Here is an 18016-nt window from a genome sequence, read left to right as displayed (position 1 = left end):
AAAAGAACTGGTGGAAAAGAATGCCAAATTTCTCTATATTCCCGTGTAACATCTTTTTTAAAATTAGACATATTGAAGCCCTCGCCGGTAACACAGAAATCAGGACTCCTCCTGGGGACCGACCTCTTTGCAGCCACCTGCCCCAGGAAACAGGGCAAGAACTCATTGCCATCACTTTGGAATGACAGTCAAACTGCAGGTTTTGCATCGGAGCTTGGAATGATTCCAAGATGGGTGGGGGATCATACTAACCTGGTTAGAGAATTTGCAAACATCCTTAATTAATTAATTGGGCTTATCTTTTTATTTTCCTAGAAGCTGTTCTTTTGGGAGCAAATTCATAAATCAAGATAGTCTCTCCAGTTAGAGCGGGAAGGCGGGATACTCTGTTCCATGTTGACAGGACCTTAAACCCTGGGTAACAGAAGTCACATTCCAAGGTGTCTCAGATGCAGCTGATGACCAGGGAGAATGGCCCTGATCTCGGGTCTGTGACATCACACCAATCAGCGTGGTATAATTTTCACGGTAAGGAAGAGAGCCCAAGAACCTAAATCTTTCAGCTGGATAATTAAAAATAAAATACATCTAAGGAAGCTGTGAACAATACAAGACAACAGACAGCAGGCTTGCAGGAAATGCTGCCCTGAAACCAGTGAAAGTCAAAGGCAGAAGGTAGACGGATGTGAATTCAAGTTCTCACCTGGAGCAAGTTACTCAACTTCCTTAAGCTCAATTTCTCATCTTCCCAAGTAGATAAAAACCAACCACTCTCTTGGTTTGGTTTTTCACAATGAGTAAAGATGATAAAATTACAAAATCTCACATTTGGAAAGGCTGGCTTTCAAAAAGACTACTTGCTGCCAGAGAAGAGAGAAGGATGGGGTGAGGAGGAGGAAGAGAGGAAAGTGGGGAGGGGTGAGGAAGGGGGGAGGAGAAGAGGTAGGAGAAAGAGGGGGATGGAGATGAGAAGGAGCGGAGGAGGGAAGGAGGAAGGAGAGGAGGAGCAGGAGGAGGAGGAGGAGGAGGAGGCAGAAGTATCACTGTTATTACTAATACTGGATTTCATATAGGGAAAATTCCAGAATCAGCCAGGAGATACAATGTTCTGTTTCACAGGTGTGGCCTTGATGGTGAGTCTCAGAGCAGGGATTACAACTAAGACACTAATAACAGGTCACCAAATCTTGTTTGGGGGATGGTCTAACATATTGGGTGTTTGGGGGATGGTCTAACATACTGGGTATTTGGGGAATGGTCTAACATACTGGGTGTTTGGCAGTGCTCACTTAGACTCTAGTAGCATTCTTAAACTGTAATAATAAAAAATGTTCCCAGACACTATCAAATATCCCATGGGGTGGGGGGGGCACATCATTGCCCTGGTGGCAAGCCATTGGTGGCTACCAGCAGCAGGAAGGCTAGGGCTCAGGAGATGCTAAGAACTCCCTGAACCTCAGATCAGACAAGCCAAGGCACAGTGATGGTATGCAGCCACCAACACCAGATCTCATGTTCTTAATCAATGAACAGTATAGAATGTTAAAACCGGCACTTGTTTTAAAAGTGCCGAGCTAGCTCCTAAGTCCTGAACTTAGAAAACAGCCCACAGAAACACTAGTGGAATCACCATAAAACGGTAAACACACAGACTCCGCCAACACAAACGATCTGATTGATGTCCCCAGTCAGCCCTGCTCAGGGACCAGTTATAGAAGGAGCAATGTCCTGTCTTCTTCAGAGCAAAAGGTGGTGACAGCCAAGCGTGGATGCCAAAGCCACCTGTATTTTCACCAAGCTGGTGACCCCGGCTTCAGCCAAGGCTCAGTGGCTGCTCTGGTTTTCCCAACTGTAAAGTGTAGTTGGTGCTAAGGAATCCCTGAAAATGACTAGCTTTTGATTCTAAGCTGAGGATATCCATTTGCTCTAGGGCACAGTGGTTTGCAACCTGTGGGTCTCAGCCCCTTTGGGGGTCAAATGACCCTGTCGCAGGGGTCACCTCAGGCCATCGGAAAGCACAGATGTTTACATTATGGTTCATAACAGCAGAATTACCATGATGGATTAGCAACAAACTTGATTTTATAGTTGGAGGGGGCCCACAGCACGAGCAGTTGTATGAAAAGGCTGAAGCATTAGGCAAGTTGAGAATCACTGCTCTAGGGCCTTGGGTTGTAATAACCATGTGGGGGAAAGGACTACATTCACAAGAAGTAACTTTGTCTCAACTTGCTGGAGTGAAAAATGGAATTTTTTTTTTTTCGTTTTTTGCCTTTGTTACAGAATGCTTTCGTTTGGCTTGGTTTGCCTTGTCATTGCCCTGCCCTCTGATTTACTTATATATTTTGTGCGTATGAGTGCTTGGCTTCCATGCACGTGTGTGCACCCTGTGTGTGCCTGGTGCCCATGGACAGTTCCGGGATGTCCTGGAACTGGAGTCATGGCCACTATAAACCACCATGCGGATGCTGGGAATCGAACCAGGGTTCTCTCCAAGAACAGGTGTTCTTAACTGCCATCAGTTAAGATTCCTGCGGCCTCCTCGTCTCCCCTCTCATGATCTTCTCTGTGGTATCTAGATTTAAACTGGAGGCATTACGTCGATTGGTGATGTCTCAGTGCTTCTCCCGTTATTAACTCGCCAATGAGGCTCTTTATGTTGTTTCTGTCCCTAAAATATCTCCCCTCTTCATAAAATGCCAGGGATGCTCACTGCCTCTTTATATGCTTGCATCACGACAGAGGACCACACACTTCTGTGAAGCCAGGATTTTTAATTTTCCCATGATCAAATATTCCCTTGGGACAATATTACACCTCTTCATGTGGATATAGGGTGTATATATAGCTTTAGAATGTGTATTCAGAGCTGAAGCCAGTTTCTACTCAGCAGCCTTAACCTGGGACTTCTAAGGAGGCTTAGAATTCCCAAAACAAACCCAGGAAAGCCAGAAAGGTTATCATGACTACACACATGAGTTCCAAGGAGGGACCACATCATTCTTCCACCTGACCAAGTCCTGCATGGCCCTAAGCTCAGTGTGGTCTCACCTATAACCTTGACTCATCTCTGGTGGGAAATTCCATCAAAGGAGCACTTATTAGCCAACAGATGGAGGCTTAAGTCAAGATGACCAAACCATACTGGGTGATGTTCTCAAAGAACTCACAAATGTAGGCGGCATGTAGGAAAAAAAAAATCAAAGATATAATTAAAGGCACCGTGGCTTTGGCGCAGTAGCTTCAGAAGTGTAGATGAGACCTCCAGGGTCAGGTGACCTTTCTGTGGCAAAAATTCATCACAAATGCAGAGTTGACATGGAAAGGGGAATGGATGTCTGTATAAACGCACAGGGTATGATGATGTGGACAGAGTGACATAGTGGGGGTGGGTCCCCATGGAAATGCTGTGGACTTCTTGACCCTGGTGGGTCAAATCTTCCAACTCTCTGGGTTTTATATAGACTCTTCTGATTTTTCATCAGAGGTTTAATGTTTTAAACCTTTATGATTCCAAAAAAAAGTATATTTTCAATGCACATAGGACTGTGGTCTTTAAACTCTGTCTGCAGACAATGGGTGAGAAACAGTAGGCTGTGGTCAGAAGGGCGTCCCAGCAAACACCAGATGGCGAGGGACACAGAGAGTCCCTTCTCTGACCCAGGGTATCTCCAGAAGCCAGGTCAGCGTACCAGTCTAGTGAGTGATTATATCCAGAGATCACTGTCTCTGATCTTCATCATTTAAGAAAAGCTGGAGAATACTATACCCAATTATCTAATGAAATTAAATGGTACTCTTCCATGACCACAGAGGAGACCTCTCTGCACTTTATTATGCTGTATATACGAGAAGCCCCTATCCATCGCTAATTTTGTTCATCCCTAATGATTTAGTGATGGCGCATTTCCTACCCAATCACACAGAACGCAGCATCGCTAAACGAATGGTAAGCTTACTGAGGAGTTTCTAAACTCCTACAGCATGCAAGCACACCTGCCTTTTTTTAAAAGTTGCAGCCGACAGAAGGACACAGGTTAAATCTCAGCTCTTAATTCCAGTGGCCTAGCACCACGGACGTTGTCTTAGAGGTTTGGTGTATCTCAGAACATCCTCTCCCTGGCACCAAGGCTGTGTCAGCTGCACTCGCTAGTCTTTTAGAGGATTACCAACTGTTTCCGGTTGTTTTCCCTCATTTTTATATTATGATTGTAATAAATAATTAACCCCTGCCTTTGTCTTTCTCTGACGGACGTAAATTGAGAAAAGCCGTGCTGTTTGCAGGGAGGCGCAGGTTTTCTAGTGGCGATAGGATCCGGATCACCAGGATGCAAGGCCAATTCAGTGCGGGGTAAGTCACCTCTCATGAATCCCTTAGCTGAAATCTTTATGATACGAACAAACTTTCACAGGGTAAGTGAGTTTATCTCTGTAGTTCCGGAAGTCAACACAAATTGGCACAACTTGCTGAGAACCGCGAAGGCTGCTTTTGCTCATCCAGTAACTACTGTCAGCAAGCTCTGGCTCAGAAACATGAAACACAAGAGAAAACCGAATCAACCGGGTTCACGTCAACTGGTTTACCCCATGGATGCTAAACTTCATTTTCTCTCATCTACCTAAACACAGAGCCACACGCATGATTTCTGCAAAGAAGCTAGACAAGTAAGATGTGGAAGCAATGATCAAAGGGAAGGGTTCCTCCCCTACAACAGATGATAGCTCTTCACAGTGCTATATCAAATTTCTTTTCTTAGGCATGATGGCACATGCCTATAATCCTATCACCTGGGAGGCCGAGGCAGGAGGATCTCAAATTTGAGGTTGACTTGGGCTACACAGGAAAAACCTGCCTCCAAAAGCTAACAAACAAACAACAAGAAAGCAAAAACAAAAACCTGTGAGTGTTTTCACTGTCAAAATGGCTCCACCTGCCACAACATTCAAGAAGAAAACCTAAAAAAAAAATTTCTATCGTTTAGAAGTAAGATAGAGCTTGAATAAAAGTCCATGCAAAGTGACTGGCTTCTGACATAATCTTCGGTATTCTATTGGTTCAAAACAGAAGTCTGGACCAGTTTATATAAAAATAAGAAAGGGGGGCTGATAGTGAGTTTTTCATGTGGATGGATTTCTACAGTTGGTATGAACTCTCATCTGACACTGTTTCACGGCTACACTTAATATTCCACAGTACTGAGCATTATGAAACAACCCTGTGAATGACTAGGAGTTTCTCTGGAAGTATTTGAATCAATTTATTTTCTAAAATAAAGGGTTGGGAAACTATATCGAGCCATCTTTAATTTGAAGAAATTAAAAGTCTCAAAGCCACGCTCTATGTGACTCAGTATACTGGTCTAATTATCCGTAGGGAGGTTCCTTGGTGTTTGGATGAAGCCCTAGCCAGGAAAAGATCAGGATGAGGAGAAAGAAGATGTGCCTTGTGGCTCAGCCTCCCACAGTGAGTGGCTCTGCCGTTTGCTCCTGCCCACAGCTCAAGGGTTCACCGAGAACTTTGCAAGACACTGCCTCCATGAACCCACAAGTCACAGTGTGACTCTAACCAGAGAAACTGAAAAATCAAAGCCTAGGGGCTTTAGCTGAGATGTTGGTGTTTGATAAAATGTAGTTGGGTAGGCCCCTTCACTTGTGGCTGCTCCCCAGACATAGAAGGGTGGAGTACCAGGAAAGGAGACACCCTTCACCATCTCTTCTAGGACATCTGTGACAGAAACTGTACCTCATCACCTCTCCTTTATTATCATCATCTGATGTGAGAGTCCCCTCTGTCTGCTGTGATTACCATTAATGAATAAAGAAACTGCTTTGGACTTATAGCAGGGCAGAACTTAGGTAGGCAGAGAAAGCTAGGCTGAATACTGGGAGGAGGAAGGCGGAGTTAGGAGATGCCATGGAGCCAACCACTGCCAGAGTCAGACATGCCAAAACTTTGCTGGTAAGCCACTGCCACGTGGTGATACACAGATTAAATGGAGATGGGTTAAATTAATACGTAAGAGTTAGCCAATAAAAAGTTAGAGCTAATGGGCCAAGTAGTGATTTAAATAATGCAGTTTCTGTGTGAATATTTCAGGTCTAAGCTAGCTGGGTAGCAGGGAAGCAACAAGCAGCTCTCTTTCTCCAATAATTGTCTGTTGTACTTTTCATACACCTGTGCACACTCATGTACACTCATGCACTCTGGCCTTAACTCTTTCTTGTCTGCATGAAAGCTAAGGCAGAGAGAGGGCTCGGGAGGTCTGCTTTGCAGACCACAGGGCCACAGGGCCAAACCAATTCATGTGCAAAACTCTACTGACACACTGGTTATAAGTTCCTGAAGGTCACTGGCTTTAGACCCAGAAGGAGACAGTAAACTCAGCTACTTCAGAAAGAAACATTTGTCTTGACCTGATTGAAAAACTAAGCCCCCTAAGCATGCTACCCAAACAAGGCAGACCTGTAGAAGGGGCGGGGGTCTTCAAATTCTGAGAATCTCTCATGATTTCTCTTAAGGCTTCAGTTGAAATTAAAGATAATTCTCAGGTCAAGAGGCTATTTCTTCAACTCATTAAATATGACCTGAAGAACTTTGGATCAAAATTTCCTTCAATTTTCCTTTAGAGCACAAACGGATGGGCCAGGGACTTAGAGGGTAAAGGCATTTGATGCCAAACCTAATGACCCCAGTTGGATCCTCAGGACCCACATGGTGAAGGCAAGAGCTGATTTCGGCAAGTTGTCCCCCAGTCCCCTCTGCACTGCCGTGCGTGTGGACGTGCGCACACACAAATAAACAAAATGTCATGAAACGCGGATGGAGACGGGATTTAACATCGAAGAGCTCCAGACGGACAACCTCAAAGATGCCAGGAGAGCCTCTGCTGTTGGCACCAGCTCTCCTGGTCATTTTCTTCCGGGGTAAGCGCAGCGCACAGTATCTGCTGTCAGGACAGGTCACTCTGTCCTCAGGGACAGGGTACCAGTCCTCTGCTCACAGGAGGCAGTCTGCCCCCCCCCCGACCCCTGGCAGCTGCAGCCAGCAGGAAGCTCCGCCGGGGCTGGGAAGACACTGACCTGCACGGGCTCGGGAGGGAGCTGGACCACGTGCTGCATGCGTTCGCTGTGGTGATGTCGCGATTCCTCCTCGTAGATCACGTCCCTCTCATGCTGGGGAAGATTCAGGAAACGGCGAATGGTGCAGAGATTCTCCCAGAGGGTGCGGTTTTCTGGGCTGGGGTTTTCCTTCCAGCGAAGCAGTTCACAGAGCCAGCCCTGGAGAGAAGGGGATACTGTGAGTTAGAGCTGCCGGTGCGTGCAGAGCGGCTGGGCCAGCCTAGACTTCAGGTTGACTGCCATTCCCCAAGCCACCATGTTTTTAGGTCCGAATTATTCCCACCAACTCTAGGAGTGACTGAAACGGTCCAACTCTTTTTTTTTTTTTTTTTTTTTTTCGAGACAGTGTTTCTCTGTGGCTTTGGAGCCTGTCCTGGAACTAGCTCTTGTAGACCAGGCTGGTCTCGAACTCACAGAGATCCGCCTGTCTCTGCCTCCAGAGTGCTGGGATTAAAGGCGTGCTCCATCATCGCCCGGCTGGTCCAACTCTTATATTCGTCCAGTGACCACGCCAGTGTTCGAGAGGCTTCACACTTCTTGTTTGATAAGTCCAGGCTAGTCTCTGTGTAGCCAAGGATGGCCTTTAATTCCTGATCCTTTGCCTACCACTCCAAAGTACTGGGATTACAAGCTTGTGCCACAATGGGCTGTATCCCAGGCCCAAGAATCTATATTCAACATTTCTAACACCTTCCTAAAGGACATATTCTCAATGAGTTTCTATCTTTTTTTTTTGTTGTTGTTGTTCTTCAGATACAGGGTTTTTCTGCACAGCCCTGGTTGTCCTAGAACTTGCTAGGTAGAGCAGGCTGGCCTGTCCTGGAACTTGCTTGGTAGAACAGGCTGGCCTTGAGCTCTAGAGATTTTCCTGCCTTTGCTACCCAAGTGCTGGGATTAAAGGCGTGTGCCATCACTGCCCAGCTCTCAATGAGTTTTTTCTTTTCTTCTTTTAATCATTATTTTTATTTTATGTACATTTGTATTTTGTCTGCATGTATGTCTGTGTGAAGGTGTTGGATCCACTGGAACTGGAGTTGCAGACAGTTGTGAGCGGCCATGTGTCATGTAGTTACTGGGAATTGAACCTGGGTCCCCTCGAAGAGCAACCGATGCTCTTAACCCACTGAGTCATCTCTCCAACCCCATAATGAGTTTCTTAATAAACACTACAACAGAATCTTCTAGATGGACACATGGGATTACAGTTACCCACTTTCCTAAAGAGGTAATTTTAATTTTTCAGCCATAATTTTTTAGGAATCACCCAGCTGGCTAGTGTTTTATTCTAAAGAGAGGAAAGACAAATACATGTCTATTATGAAATGGCGACAGAAATAGGGAAAATAATCTTGGTGTCAATAGCACCAAGTCCTCTGGGGAGGAACCCATCCTTCCAATCGTTAGCTATCCTGCAGACAGAGACAACAGCTTTGGCCAGCATAAAAATCAAAGGTATGTCGGTATGTCTGCTTCATCTCTGAGCGCCGCCCTGGGCTCACCGCCCCTGCACAGCCACACCTGCAGGAAGGTGTGCTGTGGATCAGGACGGTACCTGCAAGGGTCTCGCCCCATCCCTGCCATCCGGATGTTCTCTCTCTCTCTCTCTCTCTCTCTCTCTCTCTCGCCGCTGCACGAGAAAGAAAATGCGATGCAAATGATGGGCTTATATGAAAATAATACAGAGGCTGTCAACATCGCTCGCTGACTCATGTCAAAATATTTTACCCGGTAGCTTTCTAACCCATCATTTCCAAGCTACATCGCTAATTTTTTTTTTTAAAAAAAAAACAAAAACAAAAACTATCCTGCATTACTTCTCTCGCGAAAGGGTAGGAATTTTGGATTTTTTTTTCCTTGAAAGGTGCATAAACAGAACTGACTTTGTGAGAAACAAACCCCAAACCCTCGCCATATTCTCCGGCATCACTTGCAAGCCAGCGTGAGCTCCTGACACGCATCCTAAAAAGCCCATATAACATCATAAGCTGTTGTTTGTCTAACTCTCCGCTGTGTCTTCTGCCTTTCCCCCCGAAAAGAGGCGAGATTTGATTATCTCCGCTGCATCGGCCAAGACAGCAACACCAGCTGTTCTCTTTGTGCAGCCTCCTCCTCGCGGCCTCCATGTTAATAACCTGATCGTTCCATTTTTTCCCCTCCAACTCCCGGCTGCAGCACCGAGGAGAGACAAAAACCCGGGCCCGCGTGCAGCAGCTGTAGGCGCTGAACTGTGAAGCCACCAGGGATTTATAAACTAATCTGTAACACTACACTGCCTTGTTTTTACAAGTGAGAGGCCACATTTGCACAGACCCGATCCTTTGCTTGCGATGAACTGGGAGCTGGGGAGAGCGAGAGGGTTAGGGAGAATGAAAAACCACGCATCTTATCCTTCACCTGGAAATGTTTTCCCAAGCGTTTTTTTTTTTTTTTTTATTTTTATGGTCCCTCCCCCTGACTCAAGAGACAGGTAATGGTTAATTTTCAGGTGCCATGCCCACGAAAAATGAAGATAAATTTTTATCGCTACTAGGAAATAAATTATATTTTAATAAAAATCTCCCAGTCCCAAAAGTGTTTTCTCAGGGGTTTCTCTATACAAAGGAAAGAATCCTTGAGATGGAAAATAAACCATCTGTGGCAAAAATTAAGGTCCCATTTCTGTGTCTTTTCACAGATCTGAATAAGTACCTAGTGAACTCTTTCAAATGCCTCAAACAGGTATGTTTAACATCTCCCAGGGGAGGCAATCGCATGGAGACCAGCCACTGAATGGAAAAATCAAAACAAAAACCTACATCTGTTCAAAGATGAAGTTCTGAGCTAGCCGGGCCTTAAGGAGGACGGCACCTGCCGCTCTGCGTGGGGGGTGAGCTGCATTGTGGGAAGCCGCAGCGTGGAAGGGGACAGGTGACAGCTGAGTGGCATCTCCACGCATGACACTTAGAGTGTCCCGCCCGACATCCAGGGCCGCGTTTGATTTATAGGCGCTGTGATCATCAGCCCTCATTACGATCACTTAGAACCACACTGTAGGCTCGTTACGGCCCGTGTGCGGCCTGCCATCGGTCTTTCGGGAGTGCGGCGCTCAATTGGCCCACTGACACGCAAGGTCTTGACCTTGAAGCTATTAGGCAGTGGATTAGAGACAAATGTGACCACGTGGGCAGACAGAAGCAAACCAAATTAATTCCTGGCACCGGGAAGAAGCCAACAAGGCCCCGTTCTCAGGACGGCAGAGAACGTCCCCAGATCCCGGATGGGCTGAGCGGGTGGAACATTGAAGGGAACCCGGTTTTGAAGATGAAGGCACACTCGTGGTGTTTAGAGGGTTATTAATCTGGTTTCCCCACAACGTGTTTGCTTGGCTGATCGGATTAAGGGATGGAGCCTTCAACGGCGCACCCCCCACCGCAGCAGGCCCCAAGAAATCTGTGATACTTCACAGCCTTGGCCATATTGCACCGTGTGTGCCCAGCTGCTTCAATAATTAGCTTATGAATGTATCAGCTGGTTCTGTGATTTTTTTTTATAAATAATAACTAACCCGTGGAGCAAAAAGCTTGTGGAGAGCCTCCTACCAGCCCAAGGTGGTGAGGTGCTTCCTAGCTCAGATCTGCTCTTACAAAACGATGGTATTCCCACTAGCAGGACTCCTGTGACGCCATTTATAAATATTTATTTCTTATCTGAAACGGCGATGCGTTTGGGGGGGGTGCCCAGTTCTCTTCTCATGGGCCGTGATTTGCAAGCTCGTCCCTTTGGCTCACTGGCTGGCTGACCCTCTGCATGCCCCCCCCTCCTCACCGCCACCCCGCCCATCATGGCCATGGCCACGCCATCCCTCGACCAGGCCAATTGGACATGGATCTCTGTCTTCTCAGTGGGGCTTCAGAGTTGCTTGCCTGGTGGCTAATGATTGCACACAGAAGTGTCTGGCCAGTGCAGGAACACACACCTGTGTAACTGTGAGTGGACCCATCCCAGGAGAAATAAATGGTCCCTATGTTAGGATTTTTTTTTTTACATTTATATAATTTTTGCATGCCATCCAAGAAAGTTTTGCAGTATCGGGCAAAAAAAAAAGTGTAAATGTCAAATAAAACAGTGACAGATGACTGTATTCTCTATTGAATAGCACTGTTTCTGCCGTGCATGTTCAATGGGAACTCATGAATTATTAATAAACAAATCTCCTTTTTCTGTTAAAAATCTCAAGTAGGTTTTTTGTGTTGCTCGCTATCTGTTCAGGGGAGCATTCCTGAAGTAGTTTCATTTTTGGAAGCACTACTGTCGGCCATGTGATCTCCAGCCCCAGCGGTTCCTGCCTACGTCCCTCTCCGTGGCTTCCCACTTGGTTGGATGGGAAGTTCTGACTGGGGATGGGCCGACTGGCCATGCAGTCCGGTTAGCTTTCCGAGTCGAATAAGCAGGGATTCTGTGGGCTTCAGGGTCTGGGCACAGCTCAGAATGGCCAACAGCACCCACATTTAGAGCCCCAAGACCTGAGGACTAGGTCCTTGCCCTGTCATGAAGTAACTGGGTTACCTTTGAGGATGCGGCTGCTCTGTCGGAGCTTCTGGGTATTCAAGGGGAAACCTTACCAAAATGATGGGGTCTCTTGGTTCTGCTCTCCATGATCTGTTACCTGATCCTGTCTTGTTGGTGTTTTGAAATACAAGGGAGAAATGACCTTGGCCAATTGACTAATCATTGTGGGAGGTCAAGGTCAGCTTTACTAGTGAAGCCTGCTGACACCACAAACACTGTTTTATGCTGTACCACAAAGGGAAGACTGTCTTGGGGAAGGTAGTTTTGCCCCCAACGTCATAACCTCAGCTCAATCAGGAAAAAAGCAGCCACAAATCCAGACCCAGAGAAGCTTGAGGCCATGACCAATCAGCAGCCTTCAGAGATGGCAGAGGAAGGAGCTAAGGAGGAGTCAGAGGCTAATCAAAACCATCTATTAGCTCTGGGCATTCAAGAGGAAGGCAGTGGTCGAAGAACTAAGGCCACAGAACCAAGTTTTCGATACAGAAATGGCGGATTTCCTGGCTTTGTCAGCTGCACTATTTTCAACAATTTCCCTACGGTGAGGTACAGTGTCAACATTAAGGGAAACAAATTGGGACAGGGGTGATATGCAACACAGTATGGTTAGTTCTATGCTTTTTTAGAAAAAAAAATTTGCTATATCTAAAATGAGTTCAAAAGGAGAAGTTTAAAAATTAGAGAGACCATTAGAACTAACTTACAGTGAAAATATACATGGTCTATGTATGTGACTCCAGAGAATCCATTACAGTTGGAACCCAGCGAAGGAGCATCCGATCAAAGACTGCTTCCTTTCAGCCACTGGCTGAAAGTTCTGGAACCCTCAGAGCCTAAGCAAATAGTACTTATTAACATTATGTCCCTGCCATCTCTTCAGGTTTCCTCTATAGAGAAACCAAGCCTGACCACCTTCCCTAACTCCACAGGTAAGGCGACGCTCGCGCCCATCAAAGTATCATCTGCTTACAATCCACGCGTCCCTGAGAGCTGCCTGCCCATCTAAATTCACAAAGCCAATCCCGACCGCACTGTAAATGATATGGTAGGATTCTGTCCTACTTGAAGAGATGGCCCTCCGGGTACTTTTGGAAGACGGACTTTGGAAAACAGAGCTGTATTGATGAGGTGCATGAAGGAAACGGCCAGCGGCTCACAGTTCGAGATGATAAGAACCCCCGAGTGGCTCCTGTTTGCTCAGTCTCTCAACAGGTCTCCTGGTGACCTAACTCTCTGGGCACAATGAATTGTTCCGTCCCCCGAGACATGTGTTATATTCGAATTCCCACCTCCGTGCTTTGCCATGCTACCCTCTTGGCTGTAAGGCCTCCCATCCAGATCTCTGATCCCTGGAGAGACTGTTCTTCAAGGCGCTCAAGACAAGGTTTCACCTAATCTCCTGTGAGGACATTTTGTTCACTCCTACCCGAGCCCCAAGCGCTCGGCAGACTCATTCACTATGTGATTAAGGGTGGGCGTGTCTGGGGTACCTTCATCGGAACAGTTGACCCCTTCCTGACAAAGAACAAGGCCAGCTGTCTTGATCTAGTCTCTTCGGAGCAGAATACTCTTCCTTGCACATGGTAAATGTTGCGCAGGTACTAACTAGATGAAATGGCACTACTGGGCTATATAGAAATTAGCACACGGGGACTATTTCACCACCTCAAAGTCCATTCTCGTTGAAGGGCAGCAGTTTCAAACACTGACCCTGACAAGGGCAGCTTGCAGAACTCTATATGAAAACATCCCATCTGGATTCCATAGGCTCTGGGAGCTACTGAAGGCGTTTTAACGGATAAGTCAGGAAATCCTCTCTTCTTTGTTTTCCTGTCACATTTTTTTTTCTTTCTATTTAGCAAAGGGTCCTTTGGGGGCATGACAAAGGCAAGAACACCACTTAGCCTAGACACCATATTTATTGACATTGGGACCATGTTGGTGGATCCTAAACCAAACACACATGGCCTGGCAGTGAAGCCCAGCCTGCAGCACTGGGGAGTTCTCACTCTGAAAAGTACAGCACCCAGCACGAACACCAAACCAACCATTTAACCAGCTGCTCTCATAGTTCTGAGTGCTTTCTTGGTATCTGGGCACCTGTACGGACTTGCTATTACTGCCCATGTGGAAAATGGCAACGCCTATTCCTGTTTTTAGTCACCACAAGCTGAGAACTCTTAAGGGACCACAGAGGTCACTCATAGAACATTAATAAGGCCTGGCTTGAGTTGCGACTCACCAGACAAGAATTGAAATGGAATCTCTAAATCTTGGGTCGAAGGGATATGGGAAATGGCAGGGAACCCAGCAGGTTGGAAGCCTTGTGTCCTGTCCATGGTCCTGAAATGCCTGTGTCCTGCAGGAAGTGGCAAAGTTTCCCTACAAGATACCAGGTCAGGGCTCCCACCTCTACCATTCCTTACATCTTCTTTGCAACAGTAGCAACAGTATCCCAGCACTGGGGATGCAGAGGGAGATACATAGAAGGCTTAGGCCAGCCTGGAATTTTGCTTCAATATACATACATACATACATATATATATATACACGTGTGTGTATATATATATTCTGGTCTTATGACATATTTCCCAGGTATTTTTTTAATAATTTTTTAGTGTGTGTGAGGTGTGTGTGTGTGTGTGTGAGGTGTGTGTGTTTGAGGTGGGTGTGTGTGTGTGTGAAGGTCAGAGGTGGATAAATCATGGGACTTGATTTTCTCCCTCTACTATGTGGGTCCTGGGGTTCTCAGTGCCCCTACCCCCTGAACCACATCAACAGCTCCAAATTTTCCGTTTCTACATTATCTCCGAATAAATACAAACTGGTACTAAACACAAGCTCCTGGCTTGCTCTGGTCTCCCGCAAAACCAATGCTGCCCCCAGTGAGGGCGGCTGGGTGATCCCAGAAAGCAGGGCCTCATCCTGGTGACTACTCTTCTTTCCAATGTGTCTCCAGGGGACCGGGCGAGCGAACCCCAGCCTCTAAACAGGAAGTCCCACCCTTCCGCCCCTCCAGGAACTCTAATGAATGGGAGAATGAGCAAATGAACAGTTCCTGGGAATGACTCAAGCTTCTTGCTGCAGGAACGCAACAGGCCATTCCCTCACCCACATCTCCAATACAGAAAATGTCAGCATATGTAACCGAGAGGAAATGTTTTCTGAGTGTCTTCGGAGGAGATTCATATTATTAACCACAGACAGTTCGCTTTCTAAGGGAAGCACAGACAGTCCCCAAACAAACTTTTGTCACTGGGAGAGGGTTTCTCTTCAGCTGGGTGAGACTCTTCTGAAGTGTGAAATGAGCCAGGCAATATTCTGCTCTTGTTTCCTCGTCGCTGAATTCTCTTTTCATGAATCCAATAAGTGTCGATTAAAATAAATAACCCCCCTAATGATTCAAGATAACCTAATCAGGAAAGCCGAAATAGATAAGGGGCTAGATAACGGGGGAGACCTGTCAAGGGCTTCAGTCAATCTCTGATGAGGAAGTCGTCTGAACCCGAAAACAAGAAATGTACTGAGCGTTTCGTTACGGTTCAAGGTTACTTGTGTTTTACCTTCCGTCAGGTAAGTGCAAGCGATCTTATCCGCTGCTTTTCCTAGTTTCCAAAATTGTATACTAAGTCCTACCCTGAATTTTCCCGGGGACCAATTTTCAGCTTTCTCTGGGCTGCCTAAAGCAGCTCTCTCGCCTTGCTGCGGGTGTGTTTACAAAGATTGAGTCTGTAATTGAGAGTAATGAAAATTTTGTTTCAGAACAATTCTTTCACCTCCGCTGTGCAGGGCTCAAATCAAGAGGGGATTACATAAGAATGTGTTGCCTTTATTGCCACAAATACGCGGGAATGTGCTCAATTACACAAGTCTGTGGAGAGTCACTTTGCTGGTTTGTGTAAATGTGGACGCACACACACACACACGCATATATGGATACACACAGCTGAAAAGGTCATTCATTCATATATGTGCAAAAGAATGAATGTGAAATCTTGTAGTCCCCATTCGTACTAGAAATCTATTAACAGCAAAGTATACATACTACAGTATCAAACAGAAAACAGCCACGAGACTTCCGGTCCCTTACTAACAAAAGGTGCACGGTTTGGATGGAGTACATGACCGCCAGGGCATACTATCTCACAGGCTGCATCATAGGTCCTTAGCTTGCTTCCTCCTTTGCCCTGACCCTATGAGAACAACACAACAAAACAGTTACCACAGCAACACGGCTGGAAACACTCCTACGCACCCACGTTCTTCTCTGGAAGAATCCTGGCATATCTCATGTCTTTCCCCACTGGGCCGGTGAGGTTTCAGAGAAGGGCCTGTAAACAGGAAGCCAAATTTGCTTCAAAGTCACCCAAGTCTCCTAAAGAACCATGCCATCAACAGGCAAGACATGCTGGTTCAAAGTACAGAAAAGAAGAAGCTCAACGCCAGCACGGACTTTAAAGATACTCCGATTTTAGGAAATGCATGAGTACCGTGACCGATTTTCATCAGCCGTTAGTTAACAACTCCAGTAAACAATAACAACAAATAAACAAAAAAGGATCAGTTTCATGCCATAAAACAGAGAGAAAAGAAGAAGACAATTCTTCATCATGAGGCTGCTATCCAAACAAACCCTCTGGGAAGGTTACTCCCAAACAGGTTCACAATCCTCCAGGTTATGCCAAGAGAAGGGAGAGTGGCAACTGGAGGGCCACCTTGATGAACAAGCCATTGAGCACTCACTTCTCATCAACTGGGGCTTCAAGGGACCACGGTATTCCACGGGCATAACGGGGAGCGGGGATTTCACACACATCACCCCTGCAGTCTTCATTGCTGACTTGAGCACCTAAGTGGTGTGGAGCCGCTCTGGGATGGGCTGTCACAAAGGCCCTAGGATACCAGCAAATTTACCCTCATCATTTTAACCTGCCCCTGCTGAGTGTAAGCAGCCAGACAGAACCAGGAGCCCCGAGACAGAGGAGCCAACTTATCACAGGTGTAGCACCTTCTGGCTATCTCCATAAAGGTACCGTAAAATAATATCAAATCATTGCTTGTGACTGGATACAAGATGGCAACAGTTTGATCACATGCAACATAAGCAATAAAGGCTAAGAAACCACACCAATGAAACTAAGGGAAACATCTTATATTTTATAAATTTACTTTCTCACCTGAAAGTGTTCCCTTTGTTAGATGAATTATAACATAGTTTCTAAATGTCTGCACTACTCAAAGCAATGAATACATCCTATCAGATAAATTCCATCAATAAATACGATCCCTATCAAAAACCAGTGGCTGATGCTATGTGGCTCAGTAGCAGAACACCCTTTTGGCATGCATGAGAACCCGATACAGTCTCTGGCACCAGGAAACAAACAAACAAACATCAATTACATCCTTTACAGAAATAGAGAAACAGGTTCTAAAATTCATAAGGAACTACAAAAGTCCCCAAAGAGCCAAGGGTCAGAGGCATCATACTTTCTGAATTAAGCTAAGCTATATTTCGGTGATGAAGGGTTTGCCTGTCACACACAGGGCCCTGGGGTTGACCTCCAGCACCTCCAGTCAGTGAATAAACACTTGTTACAGACCATAGTCGTCCAAGCTGCAGAGTGTTGCTGTGCACACAAACACACCACACGGGCGGGGGAACAGAATAGAGGGCTGGGAAATGATCCAAACATACACAACTGATCTTTGACTAGGAGGGCAAAAGACACAGAGGCCTGCTGGGAGCTTAGTACAAGGAGGACCGGGAGTTCGAGACCAGCTCTGTACTGAGACCCTCTTAATCAACCAACCCATCAACCATTAGAAAACAGTCTGAGAAAACTAGATTTCCATATCTAAAAGAAAGAAATTGGACTATCACGCCATATGGAAAAATCAACTCACATGGGTGGTGGTGTGGGAACAAGAAATGGGAAAACCAAACTACAGTTTGTTGAGTTGTTAGTTGAAAACTCAGAACATGCATTGCTAATGGAAATGGAGTAATAAGGCGTAGAGGTCTATATAGAGAATCTATTTGATTCTAGTGCATATGAAGCATGAACACACTGCAACCTGCTCACACGCAGCACGAACACACGGGAACCCGCTCACATGCAGTACGAACACACGGGAACCCACTCACATGCAGCACGAACACACGGGAACCCGTTCACAAGCAGCATGAATACACTGCAACCTGCTCACATGCAGCATGAACACACAGGAACCCGCTCACATTCAGGATGAACACACTGCAACCCGCTCACATGCAGCATGAACACACTATAACCTGCTCACATGCAGCATGAACACACGGGAATCCGCTCACATGCAGGATGAACAC

The 18016-nt window shown here is 46.1% G+C and overlaps 1 protein-coding gene across 1 annotated transcript in view; it reads right to left on the bottom strand.

The window, feature by feature from the left end:
* The window catches only part of Satb2 (SATB homeobox 2), a 167984-nt gene that overhangs the window by 27405 nt on the left and 122563 nt on the right, over window positions 1-18016 (bottom strand). The window contains exon 10 of the mRNA XM_013353458.2: window positions 7081-7278. Within this exon, the coding sequence (XP_013208912.1) occupies window positions 7081-7278 (198 nt within the window). The remainder of the gene's footprint in view (window positions 1-7080; window positions 7279-18016) is intronic.

The sequence above is a fragment of the Microtus ochrogaster genome, unplaced genomic scaffold, assembly GCF_000317375.1.
Source record: "Microtus ochrogaster isolate Prairie Vole_2 unplaced genomic scaffold, MicOch1.0 UNK8, whole genome shotgun sequence".
NCBI lineage: Eukaryota > Metazoa > Chordata > Mammalia > Rodentia > Cricetidae > Microtus > Microtus ochrogaster.
Note: the sequence above shows the minus strand (reverse complement) of the source record. Positions and strands in the feature narration are given on the sequence as shown.